Source organism: Theobroma cacao, chromosome 7 (genome assembly GCF_000208745.1).
Source record: "Theobroma cacao cultivar B97-61/B2 chromosome 7, Criollo_cocoa_genome_V2, whole genome shotgun sequence".
NCBI classification, from domain to species: Eukaryota; Viridiplantae; Streptophyta; class Magnoliopsida; order Malvales; family Malvaceae; genus Theobroma; species Theobroma cacao.
In genome coordinates, this window is record NC_030856.1 from 8,649,882 (window position 1) to 8,671,041 (window position 21,160).

General features: G+C 34.5%; 2 protein-coding genes across 2 annotated transcripts; one reads left to right on the plus strand and one right to left on the minus strand.

Annotated features, from left to right (window-relative positions):
* LOC108662935 (protein SRG1-like) lies at nucleotides 693–3,897 on the plus strand. The gene is made up of 4 exons (XM_018124896.1): nucleotides 693–1,039; nucleotides 2,733–2,980; nucleotides 3,063–3,387; nucleotides 3,478–3,897. The coding sequence occupies exons 1-4, from the start codon at nucleotides 791–793 to the stop codon at nucleotides 3,718–3,720; spliced, it is 1,065 nt and encodes a 354-aa protein (XP_017980385.1). The 5' UTR covers nucleotides 693–790; the 3' UTR covers nucleotides 3,721–3,897.
* Nucleotides 18,888–20,734, minus strand: LOC18594421 (tyrosine--tRNA ligase, chloroplastic/mitochondrial). Its single transcript, XM_018124871.1, has 2 exons — nucleotides 20,605–20,734; nucleotides 18,888–20,499 (listed from the first exon to the last, which is right to left on the minus strand). The coding sequence occupies exon 2, from the start codon at nucleotides 20,487–20,489 to the stop codon at nucleotides 19,014–19,016; it is 1,476 nt and encodes a 491-aa protein (XP_017980360.1). The 5' UTR covers nucleotides 20,490–20,499; nucleotides 20,605–20,734; the 3' UTR covers nucleotides 18,888–19,013.

Consider the following 21,160-nt stretch of genomic DNA (forward strand, 5'->3'; position numbering starts at 1 on the left):
TTTTGGTTTCTTAAAATTCATTATAAATTTTTACTAGAAGGTAACCAAGTTTAATTTTCTAAGTTCCAACTAGGATTTTCTATGTCAAGATACAGACTGCAAGATTAATGTATTATTAACTAATTATTTTATTTAATTTTAATTTTAAAATGTTTAAGATATTAATAGTAATATATTAATTTGAAATTATATTTTAATATTTTAACAATAAATGATTTTGACCATGAACAATTCCAATTAAGACCTTGATTTTAAAAGTGTCAATTGAACCTGACCCAAACTATAAACAGGTTTAGTCTCACAGTTTTTATACTCTTGTAATCATTTGCCACATCAAATGGTAAGTAGTTACATACCTACAAATAAATTTGGCTGAGGCATCGACGACTCCAAAAACTAATCTATTGGTTTCTAGTCTAAGCTAAGTACTTGTCAATTAGCTGAGGATAGAAGGTCAGTGATGAATTCTTCTTTCAAAAAATGGTCGGTGCCGTTGATGCATGATTCTCCCATGTAAGGAAGACGTTAAAATCTTCAGGCCAAAGGACAATGACCTTCAACTAATGCTTGACTGGATGAGGCTAAACTTTTTTACCTAATAAAATGACGCCAAATGGTTTTGGGTTTGACAAGATGGTTGTTTTAAAACCTTCTATTTTGAATTATTAGATGTAGGCCAGGTCTCAGTTTTCATAATCAGATAGATAGGATTCGTTGCTATCCAAGCCTCTGCTCTAAAATATTCAAAACAAGAGGAGTGCTTATCCTTTTGTTCTAGCAGAAAATTGATATGGATCCCAAAGTTATCAAGTATGGAAGTTCCTTGCTTGTGCCTTCTGTTCAAGAGTTGGCCAAAAAGTCTATCGCCACCATTCCACCGAGGTACTTACGTCCTGACCTGGAGAAACCAATTGTTTCCGACGCCAGTTTGATGTCTGAGATCCCGGTTATCGACATGGAAGGCTTGGTTTCTAAAGAGTCAATGGATTCTGAGTTAGCCAAGCTCGACTTTGCTTGCAAAGAATGGGGTTTTTTTCAGGTGCAACTAGCTCTATATACCATCTCAATCCTTAATCTGTGCTTGTTTCTTGTGAACATATATGCATTCATGGCAAATACATATAGTAATTTAGGTAGCTTTTTGTCACCAAAGAAAACATGATATACGAGTATTTTTAGAACACCATGTCATCGTTGAACTTTGATCATTTGCATCATCTTTTCCCTTATGGAGGTTCCTTTTCTTTGTCAATTTAGATTTCCTGCGGAGGGAGGAGAAGGTCGGTTTTCCTTTTGTAGTGTAATTGATCATGAGCTAAGGTGGAGGTTGAAGATAGGGAACAGAGAGTTTTTATGGTTTTGGTTTATCATAGTCAATTTTAATTATTTTTTAAATTTTGTTTATACGATATATATAAATCTAAAATTTAATATAAAATTATTATTTATAATCGGGTTTGTATGGTTAGTGAGTATCCTAAGATCACTTCTCAAACTCAACTTGACCCATCACTTTCCAAACCCTACTTGACACATAATTGATAGAAACTATATTATTAAAACCCAGTTATTAAGTATCATTATTTTATTTAATTTTAATGTAGGGTATTGATTATAAGATATTTATTGACATCTAGACGGGGCCTTAAAAATTTATGTTCAAGGCTTCTCACATGGACATAGATGGGTAGCTCGACTATGTGACTGGCTAAGGGCTGAATTTTGTGATTTTAAAGCTATTTCTATTGTCAAGCTACTACATGAAAAATTGTAAAAAGGGATGGGTTGATTTCTAAAAAGAGACATTTTAATCAATGTTTGTGTGGTTTGAATTTTATCAATGTTTTTTTTTGTTTTTGTTTCCTTAATTATTTGGTGTAGGGAAATTAATGTTTAAAAGCATGGTATGAAATCATGCTGACACACACATTAGGAAATTACTTTTAAAATTTATAAAATTACAAAGTAACGTCATCAAGTCTGTTTTCAACTCACCAAATTTCATAAGATGATGCATCCTACTATAAGTTATAATAAATAGAAGGATAAAATACCCTTCTTCTTAATTTTTAGACATAATTTCACATGGATCCATTAGTGTTAGAAATGAACAGACTGTCCTAAAAATGTAAACATTGTTAATAAAAAATATAAAAAAATTAAAATACCTTTTCTTTTTCTATTAATTTAAAAAATTATTATTATATATATTTTTAAAAATTATATAATAGTAATTTTTAAAATTAATAAAATGTAAAATTATCTTTTCAATATTGTCACGTCATCAAACTAATGAAAATATTCACGATTGACTAATGATTAGACTTATGTATCTATTTCAAAAACTAATAAATTCGTTTGAAATTTGAATTAAAACTTAAACGGTGGGGATATTTTACCCTAAATAGAATGTTGGTTCTTGCTTCGAGATGCACTTCTTTGCTAGCTATTTGCCATACGTGAATGCATCAATTTACAGTCTTTAAAGACCATAATGAACCTGTTCTAAATCCTCAAGGTGTTGACAACTCATTAAAGTTAAATGTTGATTCAATATGAAGTGTAATTTCATACTTTGTGGGTTAATTAATTCTGTTTTAGTATCTTACCCAAAAGAAAAATGTCAGTGTGTCATTCCAATGGATATTGCTTACTCGATCCACTCTTGTTGTGGTTGTTGAACCTTGGGGATTGAATCTAGCAGAAAATAATTAATCTGTCAACATCTGCAGCTAATAATTCATGGAATGAGTTTATCTCTAGTGGAGAAAGTGAAGACAGAGATTCAAGACTTCTTCAACCTCCCTATGGAAGAGAAGAAAAAGTACTGGCAGAATCCAGGAGAAGTAGAAGGATTTGGGCAAGCCTTTGTTGTATCAGATGAGCAAAAGCTTGGTTGGAATGACATGTTCTTCTTGACCACCCTCCCTGTCTATTCCAGGAAGCCCCACTTATTTCCCAAGCTCCCTCTTCCTTTCAGGTCCTTTTTTTCCCTCTGTCAATGTGCCTAAGCATTTGGAGTTTCGATTATTTCTAACTCAAACTTAGTTTCTTATGTTTAGAGAAACATTGAATCAATACTCTTTGGAGTTGGAAAAACTAGCCATGGCTATCCTACTACAAATAGCAAAGGCTATTAATATGAACATTGAGGAAATGAGAGAGTTCTTTGAAGGTGGATTGCAGGCAATGAGAATGAACTATTATCCTCCATGTGGTGAACCGGAGCAGGTAATTGGCGCTGCTCCTCATTCTGATGCCTCGGCTCTCACCATCCTGCTTCAGGTCAATGAAGTAGAAGGTCTCCAGGTAAAGAAAGATGGGAAATGGGTTCCTGTCAAGCCCCTCCCCAATTCTTTCATTGTCAACATCGGAGACGCTTTAGAGGTAAAATACTTCAGACTTTTTCAAATCAGAGACCTCTATTAAAAATAGTTCGTGAATAAAACTTTAGTGAATTGTTATACATATGACCAGGTTATTACCAATGGAGCCTACTGTAGCATTGAGCATCGAGCAACAGTGAATTCTGAAAAAGAAAGACTCTCGATTGCCACATTCTGCAACCCCAACTATAATGGAGAAGTAGGGCCTGCACCAAGCTTGATCTCTGAAGGAAAACAGGCATTGTTTAGGAGAGTTCGAGTAGAAGACTATTTGAAAGCCCTATTTGCTCGTCAGCGTCATGAAATATCTAATCTTGATTCAATGAGAATATAGCATTTTGGATGTCAAAATGTTGTCCCTTTGGATTATATATAGTACTATGATATAAGATATGCATTGGCCTTGGACAACTAGGATAAGTCCCTTCTTCTTTGGCCCTCCTTGGATTGCAATAGGCACAATTCATGTACAAGGTTTAGGAGTTTTAATAATGAATTTATATTTGATGCATCGATAATATATAATATATATAAATTGTTACATTATTAATAATTTGATTTTATTTATATTTAAAATTAACTTGAACATTTTAATTTTAAAAGAAAGCAATTCTAAGAATTTGAAATTTCTAAGGGAAAAATGGAAAACTAACCAAAAAATTATAGAAAGCAGAAACACTGTCTTTCTTATAATTTTTTTCTTAACATTGATGCTGTCATTAAACCCAATCAAGAAGAAAATCTCACTTGGTTCTTCTTTATAATGGGCTAAGGTTAAAATTTACCACTTTATTTAGATCAATAGATCAAAAATTTACCGTTAATCTTGAATAGGTACAATTTCATCACTGTATTTTTTGATTTGGTTCAAAAATAATCAAATATTAATGGTAAAAGAATATTTTATGTGAAGAAATGAAGAAATGTTCTACAAAAATATTCTAGTATAATTTGATCATTTTTGAACCAAATCAAGAACTATGATGATAAAGCTACACGTATTTGAAAATGAATTATAAATTTGATCCAATCATCGAATTAAAGTGGTAAATTTATTCTAATGTAGGGCACATAAATTAATATTAAAAGTTTAATTATGTGATTTAATTGCACTAAATTCATGTGTGACAATTTGGAAATTTAACCAGAGAATCTTTAGTATTTGTTTAATCCTAGTTGGAAAATAAATCCAGAATTTTAACAAACAATTGAGCACACGAAAGATAGTAACTTGCTTGGACCAATGTGTTGGTACCCTGGAAATAAAGTCAGTTGAAAAATGAATTTTTCTTATATATGCAAGTCAAGCCAAGAGCAATAAACTTTTCCATTGCTCAGTTGGGCTTCCCCTTTCATCATCAACTGACAAACATCATAGATTTACAGAAGGATTAGGTAGAAACTCACTTGACTGTTGCTCTAGTTTCCAGAATGAAAATCAAATTGATACTATCAGACTTTGATACTATTAAATATCTCAGCAAACTTACTTGAAAACCTGAACTGGGTTAACTAGAAAAGCTGTATCTATCTTCTGTTTTTCCTGTGGCAGAAACATGGAATCAAAAGCTTCCACAGTGGGAAGTACTCTGCTTGTGCCTTGTGTTCAAGAGTTGGCTAAAGAACCCTTCACCACCATTGCAAACAGATACCTACGCCCTTACCTTGAAGAAGCTGTGGTTTCTGATGGTCGTCAGGTGCTACATATCCCGGTTTCTGATATGCAGTGATTGGTTTCTTCAGAATCCGTGGATTCGATTCTGAAGTAGCCAAGCTTGATGTTACTTGTAAACGTAAATGCCTGAAAGCAATTAAATCCTCCGTATTTATTCTGAACAGAGCCGTATGTTTATGTGATGGGAGCATTATTCTCTCCCCAAAAATTAACACCATAAACTGTGCTGTGCTTATACTTATAAATTTTTTCAAAATCTTTGTATCGATATGATATAAGATTGACGCACATTATTTATTTTATCTGAAATGTTTGACGTGTATTAGACTTACTTAGAGAATTTGTTTAACTGGAATTAAAAGTTAAAAGACTAAAGCCTTAAGAAGTCAAAGGATCGAATGCCAAATGCCAGAGTATATCAAAGGCTTAGTAACAAGGGTCATGTGCAAGTCATGTGACTATTTAATGTAAATATTTTTTTACTATTTTACCATTCCACTATACAGTAATTTTGTAGTTAGCTTAGTCATTAGTCAATTAGTTGAAACATACTATTATAAATGGTTTACTGGTGATATTTTTTTTTCCTTTAACGAAGAATAAAAGAACTTCTTCTTCACCATCATTTTGCTCTCTCTGCACCTGTTCTCTTGATTTCAACATGGTATCAGAGCAGGTAATCTTGCTGTGAATACTTTTCCTGATTTAGGCAAGTATTTTCTTCTTCTTGCTTCTTAAATCAGTACAAATTTGTTGTTTGAGTTCTTGATTTTTTGGGAATTTCTTGTTTCTTGAGATTTTAGTACAAATGACGAACACTAGAACAAATTTCTCTCTTTCATCTGAAAATTTGCAAATGGCAAATCAATTAGGCTCGAAGACTAGTGTTTCACCAACCGAGAACCCTCAATCACCGTTTTATCTGCATCACAGTGATCATCCTGGATCACTAGTGTTAGGATAGTCTTGAATTGTGGTTTAATTAGGATTGTTTAATTCTAATTAAATTAGTATACCATATAAAATAGTCTTTAAATCTAATTATATTAATAACAATTCCTAATTCTAGATTAGAATAATAATTCTTAATTATTTTAGGATAAGGTTATTGTATTTGGCACTATAAAAAGACCCTATGAGTTAAAGAATAAACATCACCTAGATTTAGATAGAGTGATTTAGGTGTACGTGGGATAAGGGTTATGAGTTTGAGACTGTTTTTTGTAATCTCCTGATTTTTCTCTTAGTGGATTTTTCTCTGTTGTTGTGCCCGTGGACGTAGGTCCTCAAAAGACCGAACCACGTAAATTCTTGTGTTCTTGGGGGTGTGCTTGATTTCTTTCTTTATTCTATTGATTGGGTTAGATCTTGGGCAATTCTTTAGAGACAATTTTACAATTTCCCAACAAACTGGTATAAGAGCTTTAAGGTCTTGGGTCAATCTGAATCTCGTTATGGCAACTTCGTCGACCAAGTATGAGATTGAAAAGTGTAATGGAAGAAACGATTTCAGCTTGTGGCGTGTTAAGATGCGCGCATTGCTAGTGCAACAAGAACTGTTGAAGGCACTGAAGGGAAAAGAGCATCTTCCCTCGAATTTATCTGATGGTGAGAAAGATGACCTTATGGAGAAAGCACATAGTGCTATTCTCCTTGCTTTGTCTGATGAGGTGCTAAGAGAAGTCACGGATGAAGAATCTGCTGCTGCAGTGTGGTTTAAACTCGAAAGTATTTATATGACCAAGTCCTTGACGAATCGGCTTTATATGAAGCAACGATTTTATACTCTCAAGATGAGTGAAGGTACGTCCGTTAATACCCACATTGATGAATTTAATAGAGTTATTCTTGATTTAAAGAATAACGATGTTAAAATTGAGGATGAGGACCTAGCCCTAATTCTTTTATGTTCTTTGCCTCCATCGTATGAAAATTTCGTGGATACTATGCTTTACGGCCGAGACACTCTCACTTTCGAGGATGTAAGGGCATCTTTAAATTCCAAGGAATTAAAGAAGAAAGTTGGTGGTATTCGGAATGAAAATCAAGCAGAAGGTTTGGTTGTAAATAGAGGTAGAGGTAAAGAGAAAGGCTTAGACAGAAAAGGTAAATCTAGAGCAAAAGGGAAAACTTGCTGGAATTGTGGTCAGAAAGGGCATTTTCGTCAAGACTGTATCAAATTCAAGGATGATGAAAAGTTTAATAAGTCTGAGAATACTGCAAACGTGGTTGGAGATGACTTTGATACTTTTGAGGAAACTGATAATGTTCTTGCAATTACTAATTGTAACCTGATGGATACATGGATCTTGGATTCGGCTTGTTGCTTTCATATATGTCCTAGGCGTGATTGGTTTACAACTTATCAATCTGTTAATATGGGCACTGTACAATTAGGAGATGATTTCTCTCTCTCAGTTGTTGGAATTGGCACAATTAGAATCAAGATGTTTGATGGTATGGTAAGAACACTTGAGGTAAAACATGTCCCTGACATGAAAAAGAATTTAATATCCTTGAGTTTGTTAGATAAGAAGGGCTACAAATATAGTGGCCAAGATGGTGTCTTGAATGTATCTAAAGGAGCCTTAACTATCATGAAGGGCAAGTTATCCGGTGACCTTTATTGTCTAGTGGGAAACACGGTCATTGAAACTGTTTCTGTGGTCTCATCTAATGATCCTGAAGATGATGTAACACGTTTATGGAATATGAGATTTGGTCATATGAGCGAGAGAGGGATTAGAAAACTAAGTAAGCATAGTTTGCTGTGTGGTCAAAAGAGTGGAAAGCTAGATTTCTGTGAGCAACGTAGAGTGAAATTTAGCACTAAAACTCATCAAACCAGGGGTACAGTAAACTACATCTATTTAGATTTGTGGGATCCTTCTCCGGTGGTATCAAAAGGTGGATCATTATACATGTGGATCTTTATTGATGATTTTTCAAGAAAGGTGTGGACGTATCTTCTAAAGGCTATGAGTGAAGTGTTAACCACCTTTTTGCATTGGAAGGTATTGATCGAGAAGCAGACTAAGAAAAGGATCGAGAGCTTTCGAACAAACAAAGGTTTGAAATTTTGCAAAGGTGAGTTTGGTCTATTCTACAAGAATGAGAAAATCGTTAGACATCGCACTGTCGACAAAACACCATATCAAAACGATATTGTAGAATTGATGAAGAAAACACTTTTGGAGAGAGCAAAATACGTGTTCTCAAATGTTGGCCTAACCAAAGTATTTTGGACAGAAGCTATCAACAAGGCTTGTTACTTGGTAAATCGGTCTCCATCAACTGCAATTGAATTTAAGACTCCCAAGGAAGTTTGGTCTGGTAAGCCTGCTGATTATTTTATATTGAGAGTATTTGGTTGTCCTGTTCATGTTCATGTGAGTGATGGTAAACTTGAGTTGAGGGCGACAGAGTGCATATTCCTAGGCTATGCATATGGGGTGAAGGGTTATTGGTTGTGGTGTACTGATTGTAAGTTCCCCAAGTTTATGGTGAGTCGGGATGTTACCTTTGACAAGTCTGCATTACTTTGTGGGATAAAGTCTAGAATTGCAAACACATCAGACCAAGAAGTTGGCAAGCAGGTGGAGCTTGAAATCAATGCTCTTGTGACAGTGCGAGATGATAGTGAAATCCAGAAAGAATTGCAAGAGGTACAAGAATTGGTATCTCAACGAAGCATTACTTGTATTGATGGTGATTTTGATTCTTATGTTTTATTTGTGGAAGTAGAGATTGAAGAGCCTTACTTTTATCATGAGAAAATTATATATGTCGAGTCTTCTAAGAAGATTGAGTCTCTACACTGGGATCAAACATGGGAGCTTGTGAAAACACCTAAAGTTACTATTGAAGTTGGCTTAGTGTGTGAAGGAGGTGCAAACATTAGTCGTAATGTGGTTGGCTTCTCCAAATCAGATTTTGCTGGTGATCTAGATAGTAGAAGATCTCAAACGGGGTATGTGTTCACTCTCTCAGGATCTGCAATCAGTTGGAAAGCAGTTCTTCAATCAACCTTTGCTTTGTCTACAACTGAAGCTGAATATATGGCTGTGACCGAGGCAGTGAAGGAGGCTTTGTGGCTTAAAGGCTTGGTTAGTGATCTTGGTTTTGAACAAACACAAACAGTTGTGTTTTGTGATAGTCAAAGTGCTATACATTTGACTAAAAATCAGATGTTTCATGAGAGAACCAAACACATCCAAGTCAAGTGTAACTTCGTTCGAGAGATTATTTCTAAAGGTGAGATTGTAGTAAAGAAAATAGCTACAGATGAAAATCCGGCAGATATGCTAACTAAGTCAGTTTCTGGGATAAAGTTCAAGCATTGCTTGGACTTGATCGGTGTTCGTAGTGCTTGAGGCCCATTGGGGCAGTGGCGGTGTCCGAGAGAGATTGGTTTGTAAGTGGAGCTTGGTGAATTCAAGCCTAAGGTGGAGATTTGTTAGGATAGTCTTGAATTGTGATTTAATTAGGATTGTTTAATTCTAAATAAACTAGTCTACCTTATTAAAATAGTCTTTAAATCTAGTTAGATTAGAATAACAATTCATAATTCTATTAGGATAAGATTCCTAATTATATTAGGATAAGGTTATTGTATTTGGCACTATAAAAAGACCCTATGGGTTAAAGAATAATTATCACCTAGATTTAGAGAGAGTGATTTAGGTGTACGTGGGATAAGGGTTATGAGTTTGAGACTGTTCTTGTAATCTCCTGATTTTTCTCTTAGTGAATTTTTCTCTGTTGTTGTGCCCGTGGACGTAGGTCATCAAAAGACTGAACCACGTAAATTTTTGTGTTCTTGTGGGTGTGCTTGATTTCTTTCTTTCTTTATTCTATTGATTGGGTTAGATCTTGGACAATTCTTTAGAGACAATTCCACAATTTCCCAACAACTAGTGATAAACCCTAAGCTGACAACAAATAATTACATGTCATGGTGTAGATCATTTCGACCTGTTCTTTCTGTTAGGAATAAAGTTGGATTTGTTAATGGAAATATCCTTAAACCAGAATCTGTGGATCCTCTGTTTGAGTCATGGAATAGGTGTAATGACTTGATTGTGGCTTGGTTGTTAGACTCTGTAACATCACCTGCAGCCTCAACAATTTTCTATATGGATAATGCGATGAAAATTTGGAATACACTAAAACAAAGCTTTGCACAACCAAATGATACTAGGGTGTGCAACTTACTGTACACTTTAGGCAATATAACACAGGGGAGTAGGTCTGTGGATACTTACTTCATTGAGCTGAAGGGTTTTGGGAAGAAATGAGGAATTTTAGACCATTACCACGTTGCGAATGTGGTAAGTGCAACCCAAATTGTTTCAAGAAATACACTAAACAGTACCAAAAAGACATTACATTTAGGTTTTTGAATAGTTTAAATGATTCATTTTTTGGGATCAGGTCTCAAATCATATTAATGGATCCAATACCTTTCTTGAATAAGGTTTATAGCTTGGTGTTAAGGGAGGAAACTCAAAGGAGTTTACTGATACAAGGGCAGTCAGTTTTGGAATCTACAGCAGCCATGGCCACTTTGTCTGAAGGAAAAAGGAAATTAAAAAGGGATGTCATTTGTTCTCACTGTAATAAAAAGGGTCATGTCAAGGAAAAGTGTTTTAGATTAATAGGTTTTCCAAATGATTTTAAATTTACAAAAGGAAAAGGAGGTGGATTCAAGAAAGGAAAATCTGTTGTGAATCAAGTTTTTGCTGGTAATAATGTTGATGCAAAAGACTTGCAGCAAAATCATGAAGATGGCACTAAAGTTCTTGGTTTTGACTCACAATTATCTATGATAAAGCAGCAAATTCATAAATTGGTGGATCTTCTCAATGGGATTGGTATGAATGTCAATGATGATAAAAGTCCTTTTTCAATTCCTTCTTCAAGCAACCACCAAGTGAAACATTCTTTGATCAACTCATTTTTTGCAGGTATTATATCTGGAATTTCATGTTTTAATACTGCAAATAATCTTCCTGCTAGATATAAAAATGTGAATCCTTTCATGATTAAACAAAGTTCCTAGATCATAGACACAGGGGCAACAGATCATGTGTGTTGTACTTTAGATAAATTCATTTCTGTCAAGCCTGTTGTTAATAGATATGTTCAGCGCCCAAACAATACTAGAGCCATTGTTTCTCATATTGGCATAGTTAAAATAACTCTTTTGCTTACCTTGTCAAATGTGTTGTATGTACCCAGTTTCAATTTAACTTGATATCAGTTTCTCAGCTCACTAATTTTACATCAAATTCTATGTTTTTCACTAATAAAGTCTGCATTATTCAGGACCTTGCCTCATGGACAGTGACTGGTGTAGCTAGAGTTTACTCAAGCCTTTATCTCATGCAAGATAACAAGGATGAAAAAGATGTATCAAAGTTTAGTTTGGAAAAACTTGTTGATTTTTCAATTGTATCTTCTTTTACTTCTTGTAATTCTTTTTCAAACAAGCCTTGTGTTTCAGCTCCAAGGTCTTTTGACTTATGGCATTTTAGATTAGGACATCCCCCTATAGAAAGGATACATGTGTTAAATAAACAAGTTTCAGATATTCACTGCTCAAATGATTTGCTTTGTGAAATATGTCCCTTTGTTAAACAGAAAAAACTTCCATTTCTTGTTCATATTCAAAGTTCAAAGAATGCTTTTGATCTTATACATGTTGACATATAGGGACCTTATGAAATAACTACATTGTCTGGTCAACAATATTTTCTCACTGTAGTTGATGATTTTACTCGTTTCACTTGGGTTTTCTTGATGAAATATAAATCTGATGTATCAAGCATCATTCCTGCTTTTCAAAATTTTGTTAAAAATCAGTTTCAAACATCAATCAAAATTATAAGATCAGATAATGGATTAGAGTTTAAACTATCTTATTTCTATGCAAACAATGGTATTATTCATCATTTGTCTTGTAATGAAACTCCTAAACAAAATGGTTTGGTGGAGAGAAAACATCAACACATTTTGACAGTAGCTAGGTCCTTGTTGCATCAATCACATCTACCTATGTCATTTTGGGGTGATTCTATTATTACAGCAGTTCATATTATTAATCGAATGCCTACTAGACTTCTCTCCAATAAAACACCATTTGAGCTATTGTATCATGTTTTACCTACCTATGACCATTTTAGAGTTTTTGGCTGCTTGTGTTTTGCATCCACTTTATCTCAACACAGAAAGAAATTTGATAAAAGAGCTAGTAAATGTGTGTTTTTGGGGTATCCAAATAGTGTTAAAAGGTACAAAGTTTATGATATTGATGCTCATAAAGTGTTAGTGTCCAAGAATGTTGTTTTTCATGAAAATGTTTTTCCTTTTTCTTTGTCCAAAGGTTATAGTAGTGATGTTCCTACATTTTATCAAACATCCGGTGTACCTACCTCTATATTTGATCATTTCCAAGTTAGTTCTAATGTTTGCCTAATTTTGACCCTCCACTTGTTAGTTCTCAGTCAGGTGAGCATGACATTTATTCAAAAAATCATTTGTCATCAAATTCCATTGATTCCACTCAAAATTTTCCTATTGACTCTGCTGATCATGTTCCAAATTTTAGTAACCATGCTACACCTAGTTCTATGTCTGTTCAACCTGATATCAATTCTTTACCTAGGAGAAGTTCTTGAGCCAGACATGTTCCTAAATATTTAGAAGCCTACCATATTGATATTCCTTCAAGCTCGAACAATGTAACTTCACATCCTATAACAGATTACTTGTCTGCTCATAAACTATCTTCAACTCATGAGTCCTTTACCTTGGCTTTATCTCAAATTCATGAACCTGCTTCCTATCATCTAGCTATTCAACATTCTCATTGGAAAGATGCAATGGCACTTGAATTGCAAGCCTTAGAAGACAACAAAACATGGTCTGTACTACCCTTGCCTTCATATTGTCACACTATAGGCTGTAAATGGGTATACAAGGTGAAGATGAAAGCTGATGGTAGTGTGAAAAGATATAAGGCACGTTTAGTAGCAAAAGGTTATAGCCAAGTTGAAGGTTTGGATTACCAAGAAACATTTAGCCTTGTTGCTAAACAAACTACAGTTAGAGTTTTTCTAGCTATTGTAGCAACACAAGAGTGGTGTTTAAGGAAGCTTGACATAAATAATGCTTTTCTTCATGGTGACCTTGAGGAGGAAATTTATATGGAGATTCCACCAGGTTATACAGTTCAGAGGGAGTATTCATCTGATACAAAACTTGCTTGCAAGCTTCACAAGTCCTTATATGGGCTCAAACAAGCTTCTAGGCAATGGAATGCAAAGTTTACAGCTTCTCTCATCAGGTATGGTTTTAAGCAATCTTTGTCAGACTATTCTCTATTTACTATGTCTACTGGAGATGGAAATTTTGCTGCATTGCTAGTGTATGTAGACGATATTGTGATTGGTAGTACATTTGATCAGTTAGTTGACAGCATTAAAGAGTACTTAAGTACACAATTCAAGTTAAAAGATTTAGGTATAGTTAAGTATTTCTTGGGGTTAGAAATTGCTAGATCTCCTGAAGGAATATATGTTTGTCAATGCAAATATACTTTGGATATGCTCGAAGAATATGGTCTACTAGGTGCTAAACCAATGTCAACCCCTATGGATTATAATTACAAGTTGTAGAAATCCATTGAAGATTATCGATTGAAAGATCCTACTGTTTACAGACAATTGGTTTGAAAGTTATTGTATTTGAAATTTACAAGGCCAAATGTTTGTTATGATGTTCAAGTGTTATCTCAATTTATGGACAAACCTTTAAATGATCATTTAGCTGCAGCATTCAGAGTTTTAAGATACTTGAAAGGGGCACCAGGACAAGGACTTCTACTGCATTCACAATCAAACTTGCAAATTCAAGCTTATTCTGATAGTGATTGGGCAGGTTGTCCAAATACTAGAAAATCTATCACTGGATATGCTTTATTTCTTGGAAACTCAATGGTTAGTTGGAAGGCTAAAAAGCAATCTGTAGTTGCTAGAAGTTTAGCTGAGGCTAAATATCGTTCCATGGCAGCAACATCCTGTGAGATAATATGGTTGAAATCCTTGTTGGCAAAGTTTGGAATTTGTCAGACAAATGCTGTTAAACTGTACTGTGACAGTCAATCTACCATTTACATTAGCAAGAATCTTGTGTTTCATGAGCGTACAAAACACATTGAGCTCGATTGTCACTTCATTAGAGAAAAAATAATTGCAGGTTTAATAGAACCAATATATATCTTAACAGCAAATCAAGTTGCAGATATATTCACAAAGGCTTTACAGCCTAAGGATTTCTACAAATTACTTAGCAAGATGAATGTGTATGATATACACAGTTCATCTTGAGGGGGAGTATTAGACTTACTTGGAGAATTTGCTTAACTGGAGTTAGAAGTTAAAAGACTAAAGCCTTAAGAAGTCAGAGGATCGAATGCCAAATGCCAAAGTATATCAAAGGCTTAGTAACAAGAGTCATGTGCAACTCATGTGACTATTTAATGTAAATATTTTTTTACTATTTTACCATTCCATTGTATAGTAATTATGTAGTTAGCCTAGTCATTAGACAGTTGGTTGAAACAGACTATTATAAGTAGTTTGCTGGTGATATTTCTTTTTCCTTTAACAAAGAATGAAAGAACTTCTTCTTCACCATCGTTTTGCTCTCTCTGCACCTATTCTCTTGATTTCAACAACATTCTCTTCTAATTAATAATTCTTTTATTGTCATCAGTTGGCCTAACGTTTACGTGACACTAACACATTTTTATGACATTACAAAAGTTAATTCCTCTCTTATTGATAGATTAGTGGGGAAACATAATTCAATCTTGTTGTTATATTAGCTGTTTAATCTTTCGTTTCATTTTTTGTTTTTGGGTAACAATTTTTTTGCATCCATAATGCAAAACTGGATTATTTTATATTAGGATTGGAGTTAGTATTTTCTCTGTTTCCTTCCCAAGATCTCTCGTCCGTGCAATCTGATTATTTTAAGAAATAAAAATCTTACCTAGATTGGAATCCCTTGATCAACTTTGATTTTTCTTTCTCTTTCGGGTGAGGAAACAAGTTGTGATTAGCAGGTTGGTTGGCTGATATTTGATGAGGAAATGAAGTCAATGGAGTTTGTGGAACCCATTAGATATTTGAGTCTTTTGACTTTCTTCACTAGTGAGAAAGAAGGAGATACAATATTTAAGGGAACACCCGACACTTAAACATATGATATTTCAATTTAAAAGTCTCGAATTTGAATCTTAAAAAAAGAAAAATATCATTCATGAATTTGAAAAAGATTGCTATGCATAGATAAAAAAAATAGATGGCAATTTGAGAAAAGAGTTACCTTCACATTGATAAATCTTAAAGAATAAAACGACAATTTTTTCCAAGAAAATTGGATTGCATACGACAAGCATTCACTAACAGGTTTGTAACAATAAGTCACCTCTTATTCTTTTGGGTTAATTTCCGATATTGTCTTTATGAATAGAATATGCTCAGTTTGATCTCTAAACTAAAAATATATAACTTCTGTTTGCCAATATGCCCAACTTGTTAACACCGTTAATGCTACAGCTTGTTAAATTCCTGCAGCTAGCATATCATGGAGTGAGCTTATCTTTGTTGGAGAAAGTAGACAGAGATTTGGGACTTCTTCAACCTCCCAATGGAAGAGAAGAAGTTCTGGCAATATGCTTGACAAGCCTTTGTTGCACCTGATGATCAAAAGCTTGATCGAGGTGACATCGTCTACATGATCACCCTTCCTGTCCATTTTAGGAGACCTTACTTGTTCCCCAACTCCCTCTTCCTTTGAGGTCCTCTACCTATACATTCTTTTGCATGTGAATGCATGCATTTTGACTAATTGGCTTTAACTCAACTCCGTATTTTGCTATATATTTTAATGTAGAGATACAATGGAGCTTTGCTCGTCTGAGTTAAAAGACCTATCATCCATGGCTATCCTAGCAAAGATGGCACAAGTTCTTAGCGTGAAAGCTGAGGAAATGAAGGTGTTCTTTGACGAGGGAAGCAGTCAACAAGGGTGAACTATTACCCTCCATGTCATCTACCTGACCAGGCTATTGCCCTCATTCTGATGCCTTAGCTGTAACCATTTTGCCTCAGGTCAATGAAGTAGAAGGTCTCCAGATAAGCAAAGATGGGAAGCGGGTTCCTGTACTTAATCCCCTTCCAAATGCCTTCATTGTCAACATTGGAGACATTTTAGAGGTAAATAATTATCACAAAATGGTCGAGACTCAACAATTGAAGTAGCGTTTCTAAGGACATCAATATCAATTGAGCCAGCATAAACTCTATAATTAGTTTCTGATACGACCATAAGTTTTTGTGCCTGTGTGTTTGAAGAAACAAGAACTAGTTCATGATGCTTCTGTGAATTCTTATATGGCAGATTGTTACAAAGGAATTGTACAGTACCATTGAATATGCCATCAGTGAACCTTGTAGAAATCCAAAACATAGATACTTTATACATACTTATAACCTGATTACATAACCTTAATAAGAAAGGAACAAGTGTTGTCATCATTCTACATGTTCATCTATGTTCTTACAACGTAAGTCACATTTTTTTTCATTAGTTCCTATGCATATTTATATAGTTAAGTTAGGGGTAGAGGAGATATAAACTCAAGACTTATTGAAGGTAAGGTTTGGTTAACATAACGTTAATATCAGCCATTCACAAAGCCCAAGTTGGAGTTCAGAAAATTTTGGTAAGCTTTAGATAAGGAATATTATCCTAGTGATTTTGAGATTTAGGTAACTATTACTTTTACATTATTATCACTTTTTGGGAAATTGTTACCCCAAGCTAAAGCAACTAATAAGAGCAAGGCATATTTAATTTAATTTACTAATATCAGCTAGTTAATATCCAGCAATATTGTTCACTGAAGTCAACTAATAAGAGCAAGGCATAAGGATGACTAAGAGAAGTGACTGCCCCATGCATAATGTTGTTTGATTCGTCAGGCTCTTTTCTGACAATTGCCTGATCCTTTAGTTCCACTAGGTAACTTTCCCTGTTGGGAAGGGGAAAAAAAAGAAAAGAATTTTCATTGAAGATTTTGTAGGATACCTAGCTGAGTAACTTCCATTTACAGCATATCAAAGTTTGCAACAACTCTGCTCTAATTAGATCAGTCCACAAATCATTTTATGAGCGAGAAATGAACACGCTTTAAATAAGATGCAATCTTATAAGATCTATGGAATTTGCTACCAATGCACAGCTCCACTATTCAGAGGCAACTTTGCAAAAAAATGAGAATGCTAGAGTGAAATTTTGTATATTTCACAACCAGTGATGAAATAATAAATTTTGTATTCAACCTGCATGCTGAAAGTCAATGCATTCATATTTTCTGTAGATCATAACACTTAAATTATCAGCAGAACTATGATAATACTCATTTTATACCCTCCTTTGCAAATGTAGATGACAATAGAAACAAGTAGTAACTTACAGAACTTGCCTTACTCCAGTTGAGATAGTCAACTGCTCCAAAGTGTCAAATTTTGTGCAACCTTGCTTGCTTGATATCTCACAAACTGAACGAGCACAAGCCAAAGGATAGTTCAAAACTGTTTCTAATAATTACTAGCTTACCTCTAGTCCATTGCCTTCAAAAGTGCTCAGAACAAGTTAACATATTGCATAGCATTAGGTAAAGGAAAATACATAGATCTCCTGCGAAGATCTGCTCACACCAAAGCCAATTTGAAATGAGAATGACATTGCTCAAGGTTCTAGGCCTGTCCATAAAACAATATTGAGGTTTTTGAGTGATTCTTAACTTTTTCAGAATTCAATTCCAAACAGCCTGCCAAAAGCATAAATTTTAACTTAAGCAGAATTTGATCCATGCACAAGGATATCACCATTTTCCTGTGCTTTCTGCTCAGGTATTAGCCTCAATTATTCTTAGATCTTTCCATTCTTTTTCACACTTAAGGGCAAAGACAGAGGCCCCCTTCCCTTGTTGTAAGCTTTCCTCCACTAAGTATACACTTGAAAAGAATGTGGCATTTCATAGTTCAAAATGAATGCTTAAACCATAATGTTTAGCCAGCTGTATATTATATCATGTTTACCATTTAATAGCAGGAGTATTTTTAATAACTTGTGATGGCAGATACCAAATTCAAAAGATGCAAAGTTAAAGATGCTACTGCCATGATTTAATGTTCAGGATGAAGTAGAAAGCAAATATGGTAATCAGTTGTGTATACAAACACACAGAGAATTAGGCAATCATTCACATTAAGAACAGACTCAATACTTTTGATTTCCAAATAACTGCGCCTGTAGTTTTCTATCAAATTATTCTTCAAAACCAACTTTGATTTAAGATTTCTCTTTTATTAAAAAAAAGGATAGGGATTCTGCATTAAGAGTTCAAATGTGATCTCGATCAACTATTGCCAGAACACATAAGATCACAAATAGAATTATAAATTGTTATAACATGCTGAAAAATGAAAAGTTTATTTTATAGACATGTGATTTTTCATTTTATGTCAAAGAAATATATCCCTGTCAATCAATTAATGCACTTCACCTAAAGATGTTCCTTCCTTCCTCAGAAAATCAAAACATGAATTTTGTTATTGATGTTTATGCCACCTGTTTAGCTATATAATTCAAAACATACAAATTTGTAAACAAGACAAAGAAGAGAAACAAAATATACAAATAGGAGCATGCCTAAAGGCTAAGAATCAAAACTTTTGCAACCACCATAATTAATTTCCTTGTGAGAAAATATGAACTTTCTTTCATTCATATACCATCAAATCCAAAACTTTGTTTAACATACAAGAATGTTGCAAAACAGTTTCTAATAAATAATCAGGTACAGCTACAAGTAATCAAGATATTCTTACAACAACCTTGTTCTTCTTGCCTGCGGATAAAAGAAGAACTTTCCCATCCACAATGTCTTCAGCCTCTATTCTTTTAATTTCATTATCCACCCTATTGTTGTTCAAGTAGAGGCCTCCTTGCTTCAATAGACGACGGGCAGCAGATTTGCTCTCAAACAAGCCAGAACAAACTGAAAGATCAACAATCGAAAGATTCACCACTTGATTGTAAGGCAAGGTGCAAGAAGGAACATCCTCAGCAATCCCTTCAATAGTTTTCCAATCCAATTTTGTTTCTGATCCAGGCCTCAATGCTTCAGTGGCCTTAAGAGCCTCAATCAAACCATCTTCACCATGAACAAAACGTGTAATTTCCTCAGCAAGCCTCTGCTGGGCTGTATTGGGCACATACCCCGGTCCTGTCATTCCACTCTCCAATTCATTTATCTCTTCCATACTCAGGAAAGTAAGAATTTTGAGAAACCTCACCACATCAGCATCTGGAACAGAGAAGAAATACTGGTAAAATTTATATGGAGACAACATAGATGGTGAAAGCCAAATTGCACCATCTTCCGATTTCCCAAACTTGGTGCCATCACTCTTCAACAAAAGAGGGAATGTCAACCCATAAGCTCCTTCAGCTTGTAAAATTTTCCTTATCAACTCAGTCCCAGCAGTGATATTACCCCACTGATCACTACCACCAATTTGTACACTAACACTTTCATTCTTAAAAAGGCATAAAAAGTCATAACCTTGCAACAACTGATAAGTAAACTCAGTATAGCTCATTCCTTGTTCTGATTCCAACCTCTTCTTAACACTTTCCTTACTCATCATGCTCCCCACCCTCGCATATCGACCAACTTGTTTAAGAAAATCAAGCAACCTAACCTCTTTCCACCAATCATAATTATTTAAAATCACAAAGTTTGAATTTTCTTGAGAACCCAAATTTGCATTTTTACTCAGAATCTTATTTATAGTATCCATAATCCCAACAATGTTTTTTTCCAATGATTTCAAATCAAGTTCAGGTCTTTCTTGGCTTTTTCCAGAAGGGTCACCAATTCTACCAGTAGCACCACCAATCAAGGCAACTGCTTTATGGCCACATCTTTGGAACCAAGAAAGTACAATGAGCCCCAATAGGTTTCCCAAATGTAAGCTCTCAGCAGTTGGGTCAAAACCACAGTAAACCTTAAGAGGACCAGCAGTTTGGTCTGAACAAGCCAACCTGAGATTTTCATTGGTTACGGATTCAAGCAATCCTCTTTGTTCAAGAATTTTAATAACATTTGGGGGACTACCCAGTTTAGATTTCGGTTCAAGAGTTGGCTGAGGAGTGTTTAGGCTGCAGCTTATCGAAGAAAAGCTTAGATTCTTTAAGGGTCTTTTAGAAGAAGGAATAAACTTGGTGGTAGTAAAGGGAAGGATGAGTTTCCCATGGTGGAAGCAAAGGAAAGTCCTTGAAGCCATAAACTCTGTTCTGTTTCAAGGTAATAAAAGAAAAAAGTTTGAAGCTTTAAGTGATAAACAGTGCCATTCTTTGAATATGAAATAACAACTATGAAGAAAACTGAGCAAGGCTGACCTGAGTGGCTGTGGCTTTCCTCGATGAGTCTCAAAGCAGCGAGAAGAAATATGGGATGTGGAAGAGAAGGATAAGCCGGCTGGGTTTGGAAGAGAAGGAGGAGAAACGAACTTGCGTACACATACAACTTAAGCTAATAACTTTGGGCTGAGTGTCTTAGACGTCTAAAAGTTTACTGGCCCATTTATAAGCATTTGGTTTTAAATGCCTCAAAGCCCAAATTTGAAGGCTAATTATAAAAATATTTTCAAGGCAAGATAATAAAAATTGTCTCACTACTTTATTTCTATTACACAAAAATTCCACCTTCATATTCTTTTTTCTTTTTTTATCAAGCATTCTTTTTTAGTTTATTTTATTTATATTTTTAGTTACATCAATAATTATGCATATATATATTATAATGCTTTAAAAAGCTCTTGAACCATTCTAGAATATTCAAAAAAAATTTCTCTTTTATTACATTCAATCAAGTATTTACATTTTTATGTTGAGTCAAATAGCTCTTTATGGACTAACTGCTAAGGGTGAGCATTCAGTTAAATTAGTTAATTTG

Bases quoted from the DNA above. Each gene is read 5' to 3' on its own strand.
- LOC18594421 (XM_018124871.1), bottom strand. From the start codon at position 20,489: ATGGCTTCAAGGACTTTCCTTTGCTTCCACCATGGGAAACTCATCCTT.
- LOC108662935 (XM_018124896.1), top strand. From the start codon at position 791: ATGGATCCCAAAGTTATCAAGTATGGAAGTTCCTTGCTTGTGCCTTCT. The intron at 2,981-3,062 runs GTCCTTTTTTTC...TCTTATGTTTAG, and splicing joins AAGCTCCCTCTTCCTTTCAG to AGAAACATTGAATCAATACT. The intron at 3,388-3,477 runs GTAAAATACTTC...ACATATGACCAG, and splicing joins ACATCGGAGACGCTTTAGAG to GTTATTACCAATGGAGCCTA.